This window comes from Dromiciops gliroides, chromosome 1 (assembly GCF_019393635.1).
Source record: "Dromiciops gliroides isolate mDroGli1 chromosome 1, mDroGli1.pri, whole genome shotgun sequence".
NCBI lineage: Eukaryota > Metazoa > Chordata > Mammalia > Microbiotheria > Microbiotheriidae > Dromiciops > Dromiciops gliroides.
This window is the reverse complement of record NC_057861.1, coordinates 637011368-637029930: the sequence shown is the minus strand read 5'-3', so window position 1 is coordinate 637029930 and position 18563 is coordinate 637011368. Positions and strand designations below refer to the sequence as shown.

The window sequence follows — 18563 nt, the reverse complement described above, 5'->3', positions numbered from 1 at the left end:
CATGATTTCATGTAGCTATTAGCAGTCCATAATTTCTTCTTTCCACTACAAAGATACAGCTCATTGATTGGGTTGGGATAAGGTAGTATGAAGGACACAGTCCTTGATGATCTCATGATATAGAATAATCACTGACTAAACCTTTTGGTGCATTATATGCTTTAAGTCTTCCTTCAACTTTCAGTACAAGCAACAGTAGGGAACTCTCCTGGGAACAGAGGATCCTAATAGTTTCAGTTTTTTGGTCTGGCTACCTTCATCTCTAGCCCACCATCCTCCATCCTCTTAGTAGTCAATCATTTCTAAAAAATTATGGAAGGGTATTAGAAAGTCTTTGATTAAGTCTTTTTGTCAAAGAAAGATTTTCATAACATGAAACTCCCTAATTTATCTGTTTTGTTGGTTTGGTCATCACATGTTGGGTTTTCTTAAAGCAAAGAGTCCATGTTCTATTTCATTAAGACCTAGGGAAATTGTCTTTCTGGATTCATTTTTTCTTTCCTCTTTTTTCAATGAAAGAGAGTAAAAGACTGGAAATAAGATCTGTGGAGTAGAGTTGAGATGACAAACAGGATCTGACATGAAATAGGCTTTCCCCTACTTTGGGTAAGAGGGAGAAGAGTAGAGTTGTGGGGCTTAATTGAGGGTCCTGAGGCATCTATATGTTATGTTTGCATGAACAATAAGGAGGTATGTTCTCTTCCTGGGACATTTATTCTTTATGAGAGAGAGAGAGAACGAGAGCCCTTGGACTCTTGTTAAACCAAATGTCTCATTTCCACTTTTAGTGATTCATATAGAAACAGATAATACCAGCATGGAAGAACCTAAAAAACCATGGCTAAGGGATTGTGAATCCCTGGGTAAAAAACAAAACAAAACCCTGAAGCCCTTAGAGCAGGGGTCCTTAACTTCTTCTGTGTCATGGAGCCTTTTATAGCCTCATACAGTTTATGGATTCCTTTCTCTTAAGAATCATGTTTTTAAATTCATAAAATAAAATACATAGTATTTACAAAGGAGACAAAGGACTATTGAAATAAATATGTAATTTCTGCCCTACCCCATCCATGTCAAGTTAAGAATGCCTACCTTAGAGTTACAGGTGTTGGTTTCCCCACTGCTGCTTATTGAAGGGAGGGCAAATTTGTTAAGTTGATTAAGAAGCTGTTATCTGAGAATAGGATTTAGATATCTGGAAACAAAAGGTTTAAGTTAAAGCAGCAACTGGCTCATCTCAAGAGGGTCTGTAAAAATATGTCTAGAGGCTTACAAATATGATCATGAGGGCTTTAAGCTGAAGATAAGAGAAAACTGCCCCAAACCAAACATCTACCAAGACAGATGCCATTGGGAGTTCCAAGTATGAAATAGGAAGAAAAATTTCAATTGAAAACACATTCACAGAAGACAATATTTAAGAAGATGGGCAATGAGAAAATGCAGGGATTCTGATATTAATCAATTACCCTAACACTCCACTCACCACTCCTGTGACTTATCAGACCAAAGCATCCTTCTTTGGCTATCATTTCCCTATGTATAGTATCTTCCTGTATAACAATATATACTCCTTCAAGACAGGGACTGTCTTGCCTTTTTTATTTGCATATTCAGTACTTAGTATAGTGTTTGCACATAGAAAACACATTCTTTTTCATTCAGTTATTTATTCAGTGAACCATTCATCCATCCATCCATCCATGTCTAAGGAACTGAGGGGCAAGGAAAGAGAATAAGCATTTATATAGTGCCTACTATATGCTAGGCACTGTTATAAGCACTTTAAAAATAATATTTTATTTCCCCCTCATTACATGTTAAAATAATTTTTAGCATTTAAAAAAAAGTTTTGAGTTCAAAATTCTCTTTTTCCCCTCTCCCCTTCCATGAGACAGTAAGTAATCTGATATAGGTTATGCATATGCAATCATGTAAAATATTTTCATATTAGTCATTTTGTACAAGAAAAAGCAAACAAACAAAAAAAGAAAGCAAAAAATAGTGTGAACTAGTCTGTATTCAGATAATATCAGTTCTTTCACTGCAAGTGGATAACATTTTTCATCATGATTCCTCTGGGATTGTCCAGGACCATTGTATTCTGTGAATAGCTAAGTCATTCATAGCTCTTCATCATACAATATTGCTGTTAGTGTGTATAATCTTCTCCTGGTTCTGCTCACTTCACCTTGTATCAATTCACATAGGTATTTCCAGGTTTTTCTGAAATCATCCTGCTTGTCATTTCTTATATTACCATAATATTCCATCAGTCATATACCACAACTTGTTTAGCCTTTCCCCAGTTGATGGATATATCCTCAGTTTCCAATTCTTGTGCTAAGAACCTTTACAAATATTATCTCATTTGATGTTCATAACACCTTGCAAGGTAGGTATTATCATTATCCCTATTTTACAGTTGAGGAAACTGAGGTAAACATAAGTGGAGTGACTTGCCCTGGGTCACACAGCTTGTAAGTGACTGAGGCCAGTTTTGAACTCAGGTCTTCCTTATTCCAAGCTCAGAACTCTATCCACTGTGTCAATAGCTGCCTCAAAAGGGAAACAGTAAATAGTATTATTTATCAAGAATATATATTCATGTGAAATAAAAATCCAAGCTATGTATTTAAACAGTAAAATGCCCAGTCAGAAGGAAGAATTGAATGATAATTTTGAGAAACAGATTAATCAACTTGCTAAATCTGATATATTATGGGGAATTTAAACTAGTTGGGATTCTGCTTCATTTATCCTTCCTTCCCTTCATCTTTCCTAAAAACATAGTTGTTGATAAGTTTTGACTTGTCTTAATGACATTTAATTCTTACGAAGGTGGAGGAAGTAATGAGGGTGACTACTAACTATCCTTGGCCTCTTTGTTACTTATGAGGTGGGACTGAATGACAGTAGAAATGATAGGAACTTTGGGAAGAAGTAACTTCTCCGTCTTAAGAGTTTGTGTTAAATAAGAAGGGGAAAGACAGGTATAGCCAAATACTCTACTGAGATTTTGGGAGAACAGTAGAGGACTTCAGTCAGTCTGGTGTCCTCACTAAGTTCACCACCAATATGGTCAGGCCCTAGAATTGGGGAACTATCAGATTACCCAAAGAGAGGCAGATGGTACAGGCCAAGGTTGGAAACAGAGCAAGTCAAAGCTTCCATACCATATAGACAGTGGGGTAGTCAGATCATAGGTGATGATGCACTTCCTCAGTCTGGGGGAGCTAGGGAGATGCAATCTTAAAAATAAAACAAAACAGAAACTTATTCAATTTAATTCCAAAGAATAGAACTCACGACAATGGATAGTTGCAGGTTGGATTAATTGTCATTTTTGAGAAGAACTTGTATTAGAAAGAGGACTGGATTTGGAGTTAGAAGAATAGAGTTCAAAACTTTGCTTTTTTAAAGTCCTGAAGCAAATCACTCAGCCTATTTGAGCCTCATTTTTGTCTTCTGTAAAGTGGGCACAATACTATTTTGCCTATTTAACAAGATCTTTGGGAGGGCAAAGTGAGATAAATGAATATAAAACACTTTGTAAACCATTAGGTCCTTAAAAATGGGGCTATTATTGTTGTTAATTATGTAGATGTGATTCATGCTTTGAATAGGTTTTTAGAAGAGGTGAAATCTGAAATCTCTTCCAGCACTGAGATATTATGATTTTATGAATGGAGTGAAAACTAATTTGGAATGGGGGATAGCTGAGAGATCTCAAACCAAAAAGAAAATTAATGCTGTTTTACAGAGTCAATGACAGAGGTATGGGACTCATAAAACAGTGAAGTAATTTTTAAAGTGTTATAGAGAAAGAAGTAGGTTGTCTTAGCACCTGTACTAATGTAAGGAGTAAAATAAGGAGGCAGGCACTGGCAAGGAGACAGGGGTGGATAGGGGCAGAGACAGAAGGGGAGGAGAGGGGAGAAGATGGAAGGGGAAAGGAAGGGAAGGACAGAATAGGAGAGAGAGAGAGGAAGGAAGGAAGTAGAGAGGGGAAGGGAGAGAGATAGAAAGAGGAGACACAAAGATGAGAGAGAGAGAGAGAGAGAGAGAGAGAGAGAGAGAGAGAGAGAGAGAGAGAGAGAGAGAGAGAGGAAAAGGAGGAGGAGGAAGAGAAGAAGAAGAAGAAGAAGAAGAAGAAGAAGAAGAAGAAGAAGAAGAAGAAGAAGAAGAAGAAGAAGAGGTGGGAGAAGAAGAGAGGCAGAGACATAGAGAGCAGAGAGAGAGAGACAGAGACAGAGAGAATGGGAATGGCCTATAGGTATTAGACCTTAGGTATAAATAGGATGGAGGAAATAAGGATAAGCAGCTATCAGTCAGGTTGAAGACAAATTATATTAACAAAATATAATCACATAAATATGATGCTGTCCCCCCTCACATGCATGTACACACATGCATCTACACACACACATAAACACACAAATTCTAAAATCACATGCTAGTATTGATGCTTTATATAAAGATGTTTAGTTGGAAGAGTGCTGGGCCTGGATCTCAGTCCTGCAGCTGCTACAGACTGTGACTGACTATGTCTCAATGACTTGGACAAGTGATTTTCACCTCTCTCGGCCTTACTTTCCTTACATGTAAAATGAAGGAATTGGATGTGACCTCTTTCATTTCAGATGTTTTATAGTCCAAAGCTTTTTTTCCCCTAGAACTAACATTCTTTGTTCTTTTATTCTTTCAAATGCAAATATTCTATGTTGTATATTCTAAGGTCTTTTTTTTTATCACCAACATTCTAGTTTTAACATTTTGTGTGAGTGTTCTTTTAAGTGCTGTGGGAAGATATCAAGCTTAGATAAAAAGTTCCCTGTCTTCAGAAAGCTTATAGTCTAGTAAAGGGATAGTACTGACATGCAGACAGCTAGAATACACAATAATAACTGACCATCAGAGACTGAGTGTGTGGTGGTACCATGGACAGAAGCAATGGATCCAGAAGGAGGAGTAGGTTTAAGTGGGGGGAGATAAGTTTAGTCTGGGGCATGTTGAATTTAAGATACTGGTGGAACACCCATGTGGAGACTTCTTAAAGGCTTGAAGGCATAGATTTGAGAGTTATCTGTGTAGAGGTGGTAGCTGGAGAAGCAAGTAAGAATAAAGAAGGTTATCAAGGACAAAGAAAGAAAATAGAGGAGGGTAGAGGGCATAATGTTATATTCATCTTATATTTTCTACATTCTAAAGTTTTGTCCAGCTCTGACATTATATTTTCTAAATTCTATTGTCTCTTTCACATCAAACATTTTTGATTCTTGAAAAAATGAGTCAATATTATGTTTTGTAATATGTATAAAATGTAATTCCATACAATACAATGTAATAATTCACTACACCCCACCCCACCACACTACCACCCCACCACCCCACACCACACTACATCCCACACCACATACCACACACCACACTACACCACATCACATACTACACACCACACCACACCACACTATACCACACATACCACACCAAGCCACATACCACACACTGCACTACATACAGCATACCACACCACACACCACATCCCACACCACACACCAAACCATACCACATACCACATCCCATACCACATCTCACACCGTACCACACCATACCACACCATACCACACCATACCACACCATACCACACCATACCACACCATACCACACCATACCACACCATACCACACCATACCACACCATACCACACCATACCACACCATACCACACCATACCACACCATACCACACCATACCACACCATACCACACCATACCACACCATACCATACCATACCATACCATACCATACCATACCATACCATACCATACCATACCATACCATACCATATCATACCATACCATACAATACAATATAATATAAAGTAATATAATATAATATAGTAGAAATATTCCAGAAGCCTTAGTACAGTTTTAAGCTTTAATAGCTGTAAATATTATTTGTATGTTCAGAATATGAATTCAACAAGTACCTGAACAACAAAAGAAGGATTATTGAGTTCAGATTTCAATTTAGAGGAACACTCTAGCCCCACCTACTTTCTAAATCACCTTGCCTGTGCCTTTACTTCCCCAATTATTACATGTGTAAAGTCCTTCTACTTATTGCAAGGGTAATGATTATAATGTAAGGCAGAGATTAAAAAGATAAGCAATATTTTCGGGTGAACTGATTTCCCAAGCGTCCTGTGGGCATCCTTCAATTAGCTAATATCTCCATAAGCACTTTGAAAATAAATAGCCTGTCTGGAGTGTGGGGAGGGAGGAGTTTGATTACTGTAGCTCCCAAGTGGTGAGGATTGGGAGAAGAATCTGAATCATGGTTTTGAACTTTGACTCTCCCAATAAATAAACCTAAGCCCCCTTTGCCAAATTAGCTTCACATCTGAAAAGAGCAGGTCTTAAATTGATTTGTTTGTTTTCTAAGATTAACACACAGCAGTATTTATATTGAATTTTAGATTAAATGATTTTTTAAAAGCCTTTAAAAAATCTTTTTTATCAGGTCAAATAAATTTCTTGACTCTGAAATATCAACATTGGCATCAGGATGACTAAGCTTACAAATGTTTTTCTTCTCCATTTATTACCCTCTATTCGAGCCCTTTTTGCCACCACCCTAGAACAAGCCAATGGCCTGGAATACGATAATACCCTCCCAACAGATCTTTCTACCCCAGTCTTCCGCTTGCCTCATCAACACATAATTGAATCCATCCCTTTTAGCCCACTCTTCTAAATTTCCATAGACCTGGTCATGTCATTCCTAAGCTCAGAAATCTTCATTAGTTTCCCTATAATTTTACAGAGTTGTTAGGAAAATCAAATGAGATAAACCCAAATAAATATCAACTATTATTAGTATTATCCTTGCCTGTTGAATGAAATTTAAACTCCTTTGCCTTGGCATTCAAGGTCCTTCATCCATTCTAGTCTGGTTCCATACTGCTGCCTACCAAGGACTCTATGCTTTAGTCAAACTGGCCTGCTCAGGCTTTCTGATTCCAGCCAGGTTCCTTCCACTATATTATGATGCCTCTCAGGAACACCAAATGGGTTATGGGTATGACTTCAGGTCTTCGTGATTGAACACAGTTATGTTGAGTACCTACTATAGATAAGGCAGCATGCTCAGGGCATCAGAAACAATAAAATATAGTGCATACCCTCCTGGGGTTTCCAGTCTAGAAGGGGAGATAAGCTCTACAGACAGGATTACAAAACAAGGTGAAAGTGCTATAAGAGGGGCATGATTACAATGGAGGGGTGAGGGTGTTCACAGCAAGGTGAATTCAGTTCTAGTTTGTAGGTAAGCATGAAGGAAATGACATTTGAGCTGGGTGTTAAAACATCCTGACAATATTCCCATGCTCCAAATGGAGATGATCCAAAGGAATATTACAAGTAGAAGGCTTCAGTGACTCTAGTTCTTCCCATCTCTCACTCCTTACTATATGGAACTCATTTCCCATACCATCAAAACCCACTCTGAGGAATGGATCTGATAATAGTCATTAATACTCTTTTTTTGGGGTGGTGGTGTTGGCAGGGAACTATAGGATGAAATAGCATTTTTCCTCCTGTGGAATAGAAAAATTCATGGACTTGGAGATAGAAGTCCTGGGCTCAGATATCAGTTCTGAAGGCATCAATGTTTATTAGCTATGTGACACTGAATAGCTATGAACCCCCGTGTAACTCACCCTCTAAACCTCATTTTCTTCCTTTATGCAATGGAGATAATAACGCTTGCTCTACTTTCCTTACAGGGTTATGAGTAAAGCACTCTGTAAACCACAAAACATTATAGAAATGTGAGCTATTTTTAATAAATGGGAGCTATTGGGCCTAGCATGGTAGTGTTTGCCTGTAATCCCAGCTGCTGGGGAGACTGAGGTTGGCGGATTGCTTCAGCTGAGGAGTTCTGAGGGTGGGCTAAGCTGATTGACTGCCTGCACTAAGTTCTCCATAAATATGGTGATCCCCAGGAATGGGGGGGCACTAGATTCCTTAAAGGGGGACAAACCAGTCCACATCAGAAAATGGAGTAAATCAAATCTCCTATGCACATCAGAATAGGAATGGCTTTAGAGTAGCCCCTGGGTATCCAGCCTGATGTAGACAGGGAGACCCAGTGTAAAAACAAACAAAAAAAAGAGCTTATTATTAGGGGGTGGAAATATATTTTGGAAGGCAACCCTGTCAGGAACCCTAAAATCAATTCCCTAAGGCAGGTCTAATATCCACATGAATATAGATCTAACTAGAATTGCAAAGAATTATTCATTTGAGCCTAGACTGGAAAATTAATTGAACTACTTAAAGATAGCAACTATGCAGATCCAAATATCACTACCTGGGACAAGATCAGAATCCACAGAATTACTGAATAGTTAAGTCTCAGTGTTGCAAGGAATTTCGGTGACCATCCAGCCCTCCCTGAACAAGGCTCTTCACTATAATATCTTCAGCAAGTGATCATTTAGTTTCTGCAGGATTCAATTGATTTGCAAACCTGCATAAACATCAAATATTAATATTATAATTTCTTGCTGAAAAAATTTAAAAATTAAAAAAAATTAAATAAAAAAATTTAAAATAAAATTTTAAAAACTTAAAGCCTGACATTCAAGGCCTTATGAAAGAGAAACCACTATTTCCTAACATAGTCTTCTATATTTCCAGACAGTTCTAATTGTTAGGGGATTTTTTCTTTATATCAGGTGGAAAATTGCTCTTCTGCACTTTCTACTCACTGATCCTGGTTATAACCTCTGGGACCAAGTAGGACACATCTTGGTTCTACTGATAGTTATGTGTATGCCTCTGAGAAAGTCACTTCAACCTCAAAGGACTCAGTTTTCTCCTCCATAAAATGGTGGTGGTGTTAATGAAGGTTGTATTAAATAATCTCTAAGTTTTTTACCAGTCTGAAATCTTTATTCTTTGACCCAAATGAACAAAGACAAAAAGTCTAGTCCTTGTCTATAGGACCATCCTTCAAATACTTGGAAATAGCTCTTATGCTATCTTCCCTTTTCTGCTCCAAGAAGCTGTAGCATGCACAGCAGCTAGACCCTGGTAAAACTATCTCAACAGACAGGCTAAATCAGGTTGAGGGTAACCAATAGACCTCAAATCTGTCAGCGAGTTAGGGGATTGTCTACTCCAAGCATGTGAAGATTTTCTCAGGAAGAATGGGTAGGTGATAATAATTTGTTCCAATGCCCATGGTATGGAGTTAGGCTAGAATGGGAATGCGACCTATGACTTCGCAGAAAAATGTAACTACCTTGAATAAATGTAAATAGCAAAACCATCCCATGAGAAAACTTACATATGATCCTGGGCCATCCTGGCACTATATCTTCTTTGTTCTGTTTCTACATAATACCTTACCTGGCCTGGGGTTAGTGAGGGGATCCACAATGTTACTTTGTCCTGCTGCCACCCAGGACAAGTGGCCTCTTGTGAGTATACTCCCTTAACAAGCCAATCAAGATAATTAACCCCAATAAAACCTATTAATAACCAAGCTGGTATGAGCCCCTATTTCTTTGTTATTTCAGTATTCTTCCAGAGGCTATCCCTCCCTACAATTGGCATAATTAGGGCAGGATAGTCTGCCCCCTTAGAACCATGAGGGCAGCTGAAGCAGGTGCTGTGAAATGCTTAGAGCTTGGGCAGATAATAGATGATGTGAAGGTGTTCCACTGCATCCTGGGCCATCCCTAGTTGTCTTGACTTTTGTATTGCCACTAGACTTCAGTGACTCTGGAGAAGAGGGTGAAGTTGTGCACTTAAATCCAATTTGTGAGCAATCAAGGCATCACCCTGTGATAACGTTGGTTGTTTTTGAAAACTAATGATGAACAACAACAATATCTAAGCTAAACAGCCTCAGTTCTAAAAATTGGCTTGTGGAATTATTTCAATTCCCTTTGCAATCCTGGTGATTCTCCTTGTATAGGTTCGAGTTTGACACTGTCCTTACTAAAATGAGGTCTCAAGAAAAGAACAGAAAACTTCATTTAAGGCCTGATCAGGAAATAGTATAGTGGAACTAAAAGTCCCCTTATCCTGTATACCATGCATTTCTTAATGCAGTCTATGATTACATTTGATTTTCCTTTTTTTGTTCTTTCTTTTGTTTTTTGCAGGACAATGCAATGAGGGTTAAGTGACTTGCCCAGGGTCACACAGCTAGTTAAGTGTCAAGTGTCTGAGACTGGATTTGAATTCAGGTCCTCCTGAATCCAAGGCCAGTGCTTTATCCACTGCACCACCTAGTTGCCCCCTACATTGGATGTTCTGGATGCTATGTCACACTATTGGTGCATTGAACATATAGTGCACTGAAACTTCCAGAACGAAATCTGGAGGCAAGAAAACACAATAAGCATTCAGGAAAAGGTCCAGAGTTCAATTTGGTTGTAGTCTGGGGTACATGAAGGAAGGACTACAGAAGGAAGTTGGGACCAGATTATGGTGGTCTTTGTGTGCCAGGCTCAGGAATTTGGATTTTAATTTATAGACAATTTGTTAAGGACTTTGGAGCAAGGAAGTCATATGATTTGAGTTGTGCTCTAGGAAGGTGAACTGAAATGGGGGAGAGACCAAGAGGCAGTAATGAGAACATGAAACAGGATTCTGAAAGGACCTTGCTGATTCCTGGCTCCATTTGGAATTGCCCAATTAAGATGGTTCATTTCTCTTTAAAATAATGTCCTCTTCCTATCAGCCTCTCATCAGTTGTAGGTATTGCAAGAACATTTCTGTCAGGCAGAGCTGGCCTTAAATATAAAAAGAATCTAGATGCCAAAGAGCATCCTTTACCCACTTCCACTGTACTTTTTCTTCCAAGTACATTACAGCTCATCCATCATGGTGACTGAAATTCGACCATTAGAAATTTATTCTTGAATAAGTGAAGGATTTGCCTTCAAGCTTCTTTTAAAGCTGATAAAAAAGGTTATTTAAATTGCATCATCACTTTATTTTTCAATTTAATTCAATTTAATATAATGAACTTCTTAAGTCCTTCTCTCTGTTTGAGGGAGGACCCATACAGATCCTGCTCTTTAAACGCTTACAATCTAATAGAAGATGCATATAGAAGTAGTTGTAAGCACAACAATTTATAAAAAAATGCATTATTTTCCAAAAGAAGTTCTTGTAAAATTTAAGAAAAAGGTCATTAGGGACAGGGTAGATGAGAGAAAAACTGGTAGGAATTGGCATTTGAGTTGGACTTTAATGAATAAGTAGGAATTAATTTCCAAAGAAGGGGAGAAAGAAAGCAAATTCCAGGTATAGGAAGAAATGTGAGGAAAGGCATAGGGGTGGGAAGGTACAAAGAGTATTTGGGGAGCTGAGGGTTGTCCAGGTTGACTGGAACCTAAAGTAAATACAACGGGAGTAAGATGAGATAAAGTTAGAAAATTAAGGTGGTATACTATTATTGAGGGTCACAGTTAAAGGAACTATTTTTATATAGGACTTTAAAGTTTACAAAGCACTCAAAGGTATTTGAAATGTACTCAGTAGGCAATAGAGCTAGCTAGGTGGTGTAGTAGTGGATAGAATGCTGGACTTGGAATCAGGAAGATCTGAATTCAAATCTTGCTTCTCTCTCAGGGCATCTAGAATTACAGCATGCTAGGTATGGATAGAAGAGGAATATGGCAAAATAGGATATACTGTCAGGTGGGAAAGTATGCAGATGGGAGGCAGAAAGGTAGCAAAGTCAGATTTCCTTTCATTCACTATTCTGCCTTTTCCATCACTTTCCACACCCCAGCCCCCACTGCTAGTGCCTTCCTTCTGAGATTACATTCAGTTTACTTTGTATATATTTTGTATGCACATAGTTTTTGGCAATTGTATACCCCCCTAGAACGCATCCTCCTTGAGGGCAGGGGCTGACCCCGCCCCTTTTCTTGGCTTCTCCAGTATTTAGCACACTGCTTGACACATAGTAAGCCATTAATAAATGCTTGTTCACTTGATTCGAATTCCTTTGCCTTGCAATCAGGGAATCTTAATGTCTTAGGTGCATGACTAGGCACAGGGCTAGGTAAAAGTGGGGCCAGTCTGTGCTGTTGCCAGCTCAAATTGGCCCTTTAACATTAACGTACTGTAATGCAGTTGTGTGGTGTTTGAAAAAGAATCCCTAGTTACAGGAAATGATTTACAGGACACCAGACTCTGCATTTCAGAGGTCTCCAGTGTACCATAAAAAATATATTATAAAGGAATAATCTTTATCTGAACCGAAGCTGCAGAGAAAGAACACATGTCCAGCTGAGAGCAGCATTGAGCTTTTGTTCACTATGGGAAAAGTCCACGTTCTTCATCTTATTTGATTAACGTTTTTTTTTCCTTGGCACCAGGTATCTAGTTAATATTTAGACATTATATACGTTTTTCTTTCAACTGTTGGACCTATTATATGATCAAACAGAGCTGGAGATGCCAGCTGCATTGCCATGCTAGGCAAAAGACAGCCCCATGAAATACCCGGGCTCAGCTGACTTTTGAAAAGGGCTCCGCAGGAGGCCACTCTCCCCTAGACAGCCAGGTTGGTGGGCAAATTGTGAGAGTTCCCTTTGCATAAAGCTACCATGGGGAGCCCCTCCCCCAGGAAGGTGACCCTACCGCTGGGGAGTTTGCACCATGACTCTGCACCTCCCTCTATCTCTTTCTAGTTCCTCAAAAAGATGAGAGAAAAAAGAATTGTCCTTGTTTCCGGCCGATTCTCCATTCTGAGGATCTTTTCTCTTCCAGTAAAGGTCGCTGTCCTAGTGCGTGGCGTCTCTGGTACAACAAGAGTATTGGATCCAGGCTAACTATATTGTAATTGGCCTTTTAATGGTCATCCTTGTGCTTCCCAGGACGTGATCCAACCCATGGTGTAGCTGAAAGCCAGTTAATAAGCTGCTTCATAACATGGTTCAACTGTAGTATCCTTTAGATACCTAGTAATGGGGGAGGAAAACATAACCACCTGTAGCTAGCCTAGGTATTCCTAGGGAGGTGAATAACCAACACGTTCCCTCTCCCACGAGAGTACTGGGACAGCAAAATTGCCCAGCCCTGGGCTAGGGGCCTACTGCGGGGAGGGGCTGTGTAAAGTCTTCATCCTTCAGGGTTGGGGGTGGGGTGAGGAGAGGAGAGCAATGAGTGCGGAGGAAGGGTAGTTTGCGAACAGAAACCAGGATGGAAGCAGGGGGGGAAATCATGCAGGGAAACACATGTCAACGGAATGGAGAGAAATCCCTTAGGGGTGCGGTCCGGGAGGATTGGGGGGAGAGCCCAAGCCCGGGAGCCCCCTGGCGAGAAGAGACCGAATCCTTGACGCGCTCTCGCTGAGCTCCCAGGCCTCCGTGGCACGGGCCGGGGCCCCGTGCGATCCCTGTGTGCGCCCTGGGGACCTGGCGACATAGCAAGCGAAGGACAGGGTACCGAGAGCTACAAGCATCTAGACTGGGGAAGACTAGGGCGGGGAAGAGAGACCCTAGGGCCGCCTCAGGTGAGGGCGCGCAAGGCACGCCCCCTCCCCACCCGGTGCATTCCTCCCTGCCCTATTCCCGGCGCGCGTTCTGCTTTCCTCTCCTCCTTCCCGGGGGTGCGCGTGATCCGCCCCCCAAGCCTCCCAGTGGCGGGCGGGCGCGCGCCCTGCCCCCCTCTTCCCCTCCCCTCCTCGCTCCTCTCCCGGCAGAAAGTTAGCAGCGGGGAAGGAACTCAGGGCTGCAACAGTGTGAGGCGGCGGCAGCGGCAGCGGCAGCGGCAGCGGCTGCTGAAGCAGCGGCGGCGGCGGCGGCTGAGGAGGAGGAGGAGGAGGAGGACACCGAGCTGGAGACGGAGGCTGGAGCAGGTGCCGCCGGCAGCGCAGGGAGTTTCGCGCGCCCCCCTCAGTCCCCTTCCCAGCGGCTGAGGGGGGGTGGTGGGGGAAGCCCGGGGCCAACAGCCGGGCTCCGGGGGCAGCGTCGGGAGGGCCATGCGGCGGGGCTCCCCCCAAGTGCAGCGGGACAGCGGCGGCGGCTGGAGGAGCAGCCGGGGCCGGGGGCGCATCGGCGTCTCTCCATGCAACCCGGGCGGCTCGGCGGCGGCGGCGGGGGCGGCGGCTGAAATCATGTCCGGGCAGCGCCGGGGGCTGCTGCTGCCGCCGCCGCTGCTGCTACCACCGCCGCCGCCACTGCCGCGAGCGGGGAACCGCGATGGCCCAGTGGCCCGCGCCGCCGCCGCCGCCGCCCACTGCCTCTTCTAAGGGGCCCCCGGCGCGCAAGCTGCTCTTCATGTGCACCCTGTCTCTGTCCGTCACCTACCTGTGCTATAGCCTCATGAGCTGCTACAGTTCTCTGCAGTTCCCGCTGGCGCTGCAGGAGCCGCCCGGCGCCGGGGAGCCCTCGGGCGGCCCCCCTCCCAGCCCACCGCTGCTGCCCTCTCTTCTGCCTCCCCGTGTCCAGCTCGGCCCCTCGCGCCCGCCGCCGCCGCCGCCGCCGCCGTCGTCCCTGGGAGCGCTGGCCAACGCGAGCCGGAGGGAGCCACCAGACTCCCCCCAGGTTCCCGGAGACAACTGGGGACTGGGGAGCAGCGGCGGAGAGGGGGCAGCCAACCGGGACTCCTGGATCCGGACCCCCCTGGCCCCCACCGAGATGATCACGGTGCAGAGCGGGCTCTTCGAGAGGGACCCCCATGAGTCCAGCACCACGGACGAGGAGCTGACTGGCCGGAGGGGGGGCAATAGTACCAGTGGAGGAGGAGGGGAAAAGGGGGGCGCTGGTCCTGGCACCACTACCCCGGACTACGGGGAGAAGAAGCTCCCGCAGGCGCTGATCATCGGGGTGAAGAAAGGAGGGACCCGGGCTCTGCTGGAGGCGATCCGAGTGCACCCAGACGTGCGGGCAGTGGGCGTGGAGCCGCACTTCTTCGACAGGAACTACGAGAAAGGGCTGGAGTGGTACAGGTAGGGGTTAGGGGTATCGGCAAGGGCAGGGTGAGACGGGGCGAGACTGAAGAAGCAAAGGAAGCCTGCTGACAAGGTGATGGGGGAGATTGTGGGGAGAGGAAACATACCCTTCTCTGTCTGAAGAGCAGTCGCCAACTTAAGGACTCACCCCCTTTCCAGGAGCCCGAGAAATGTGATTCCTTAACCTCTGTTAAGAAGCAGCTTTAACCCCACTGGGTTGCCCTGGAGAAGGGGCATTGGGTAACCCCAGGTTTGGAAAATTAGAGATCGCTTAGTTTTTCTGCGAGGTGAGGAGAGCACCACTCTCATCTCGGCTAGCTTTAATTCTCCGAGGGTCAGGGATGTGAACAGCTCGGGCAGAGCCCGGAGGGCTGTGGTCGCCAGCTTGGCTAGTACTGGGACTGTATTGCCTCGGAAGCCAGAGTCCCCTGCCCTGTTCCTAGAGCCTCTGTGGACAGCAGGTGTCTCTGAAACCAAGGCCCCCTTGCCCTTGGCTTTCCATTCCTTTCCCTTTTCAGTGTTTAATGAATGACAAAGCCTTATTGTGGAATAGATCTTAAAAGACGGGAGAAGCAGGAAGGCTTCCAGATTCACTAGGATCTTTCGAAATTTTCCCCAGACACACAGGCACCTGAGTTAAGGGAAGGCACAACTCAAGGTTTTTAGGTCGATCGGAAATGGAAAATGCTATTGAGAGTACTGTTTAGTTCTGGCTTTCTGTTGTTAAAGACCCAGGATGTTTTCAACCCCAGAGGCATTCCCTCTTGTGCAGAACAAACGCTGTATTTATTTTGCGTTAGGGTGCACCAATTTCTGAATGACAGTATAGTACCTATGAGCTTTTATTTGTGCACCTGTGCCCTTTCATGGGCTCCTTTCCAACAGATGGAAGTACATGTTATATGAGACTCCATATAAATTACTTTATGCTGGTAGCAGCCAATGATACAGATAGGTAGGAGAAGATGAGAAAGTTAAGTTCAGGTAAAATAAATTAATAACCCCTTCTTTCTTATTGCTGATACTATTCAAGAGAACACCTTCTATTATAGAAACCAAGGAGGAAAATAGCCTTTTTCTTTGTTCTTCTCTTCTCACCCTGTAAACAGGAGATCTGAATGGCTGGCTCCAATTCTGTTACATTTCTATAATTAATTACAATTGTCAAATACAAACACAGGCTTGTCAGCTAAGGGGATGCTATCCTTTTAAAGAAGCAGTAAGTGAATAAGGAACATTTATTTCTTGACAGGTGACTTTGGTGTTCTAATAAGCATTTGTCCCAGGCACTTATCCCATTTTAAATTGTGAATTGTGAAAGTTTTTTTTTTTAAAGATACAACCAAACTTTGGAAATACATGATAAATATGTCTGAATTGTGATCAATTTATTCCACTTTAGAAAATATGCTGCACGTTTTAAAAACTTGTGAGGGGTACACTGATGTGCAAACATTCTGGTACATTAAACTGAAACAGCAAATGTGTCTGTTAATGTCTTGTCAGTTTCAACAGAGAGAACTAATTGGAATATTTTCGGAGGCTTCAAACATCCCCTTCCTATCAAAACATAAAACAGCAAACCCTTAATTTAACTGGGGTTGGGGTGGGGGAGAGACAATATTTACTACATTCAGAAGCTGTGGTTTCCAGAATATGACGATCATTAAGAAGACATTAAGATGATTAGCAGGACATCAGCCAAAGAAGTAACTGCTATGATGGCTGACCCCTGGAAGTTGGGGATGTTTGAATGAACTACCAGTTGGTTCTGGAGGTGACTGATTTCTTCTTGACAGTCTTTCAATCTTCTGTGTGGGTGGATTGTTGTCTTTCTTTTTTCTCTTACTCCCCTAGCTGCAGTTTAAAACAAAGCACTTTGGAATGGGGATCTTTGGCATTTTGGATGTTGTGTGGATATGTCTGTAGACATAGGGAGTGGTTTGTGGCCACTTCAGGGAACTTTAGCCAAGTGGCAAATGACCCTTTGGGGGAAAGACAAAACAAAGACCAAATCTTTCCACATACATGTTACATTGTAGAAACCAGGAGAGGGGAGGTGAGTGTATCATTGTGCCTGCTTAAAGTTGCCACAGGTAATGTACTGGTCTGAGAACCAAGTTTAAAAGTGTGAAGACCTGTAATCTGATTTGGAGTTGTTCAAGAAGGGTTGTTCTATGTATGATAGGGTTTTTCTACTTTTTCCCATGCCCAGACCATGGAAATAAGGAGAGTTGTCACTTCTGGCTTGCTGGAAGTGGAGGCTGTATAGTCTCTGGTACCAGTATATTATCAGAATTCTTTTGAAATTTCCTGATGCTTAGCTTCTCCTTGGTGTACTGTGGGGGCAACAGTCGTGTTGTACCAATAGAGCAAGGCCTACAGAAATCTTTGTTTATGATGTTGTTTCTCTGGTGTCTAGGATGATGTCTTAAACATAGGCCTGAAGATGGATGATGACTATAGATTATTGACAGCTCTGAAACTGGGACCCCTTTATAGCTAATAGCCTCCTAATATGCTGGTCCCCGATGAAGAAAGGGCACTTCAGACATGCTCTATACCTTTCCTCTGCTAGCCCGTTCTGATTCTGTAATTTCTCTGAAGAGTCTTTTCCCCCTATACTTGGAGCTTTTTGGCATGGAAATTGATGGTGTTAAGCATTTTCAGAGAGGGATTCTGAAATCTGGCATCCCTATACAGAATTTGATGGTGAATGTTACATTAACTCCTCCCATCCATTCTTCCTCCATTTCCGTGTAATGGATGATAAAAGGAAAGGGAACTGAAGGGCATCATTCTTATCTTGGCAGATAAAGAAACTGAGGCCTAGAGAGAAAAAGGAAGTCTGCAGGGAAACCAGGAATAGAAATTGTGGCTTAAAGTTTCCAGTCTGGTTCACTAATCTATTAGGTTGTGGTATTTATAGTAAATGTAATGGTTTCTTCGCTTGCACCTCTTATCCTTTTTGGAATCTTACAGCACCATTTACCTAATTAGAGAGCCACCTAATTATAGGTTGAGTTCCCCCACCCTCTTCTCTGTTTTTATGTTTTACTTCTATCACCTGTTAATTCTGTGGAGTGTTTCTCGTTTTTGTATTTTAGAAAAGGGAAGCAAGTACACATTAATGATTGATCTCTGTGGAACTGGGTATTTTTTTCCCCTTCATACCCTGCTGAACAGCCCTACTATTTTTATTCTCAGGATCACTCACTCCTATTGTTTTCTATTATGTTGTTAATTTCATGCATTTTTTGAAAATTATGGAGCTGAAAGGGAAGGACCTTAGAAACTCCACTGTATAATGCTAGTCTGGAAAGTGACATTTTGAGTTTAATCCTTTCATTTAATAGAGGGGAAAACTGAAGCCCACTGAGGCCAAGTGTCTTTCTCAGGATCACTCAGATAGTTAATGGCAGAACTACGACTGGAATTCATGTCTCTTGATGTAGAGTCAGTGTTCTTTCCATTAAACCTCTGTTGCTTTGGCATTGTATGAGGGGATGGTGTACTACTGAATGTTGTAACAGCCTTAGGAAAACAGAGAATTACCCTGAGTTTAAAAAACAA

General features: G+C 42.6%; 1 protein-coding gene across 1 annotated transcript in view; it reads left to right on the top strand.

Moving 5' to 3' along the window:
• Positions 1-14158: 14158 nt before the first annotated feature.
• Positions 14159-18563, top strand: part of HS3ST4 (heparan sulfate-glucosamine 3-sulfotransferase 4) — a 476811-nt gene continuing 472406 nt past the window's right edge. Inside the window, exon 1 of the mRNA XM_043977208.1 lies at positions 14159-14987. Coding sequence (XP_043833143.1) covers positions 14239-14987 — 749 coding nt within the window. The 5' untranslated portion in view covers positions 14159-14238. The remainder of the gene's footprint in view (positions 14988-18563) is intronic.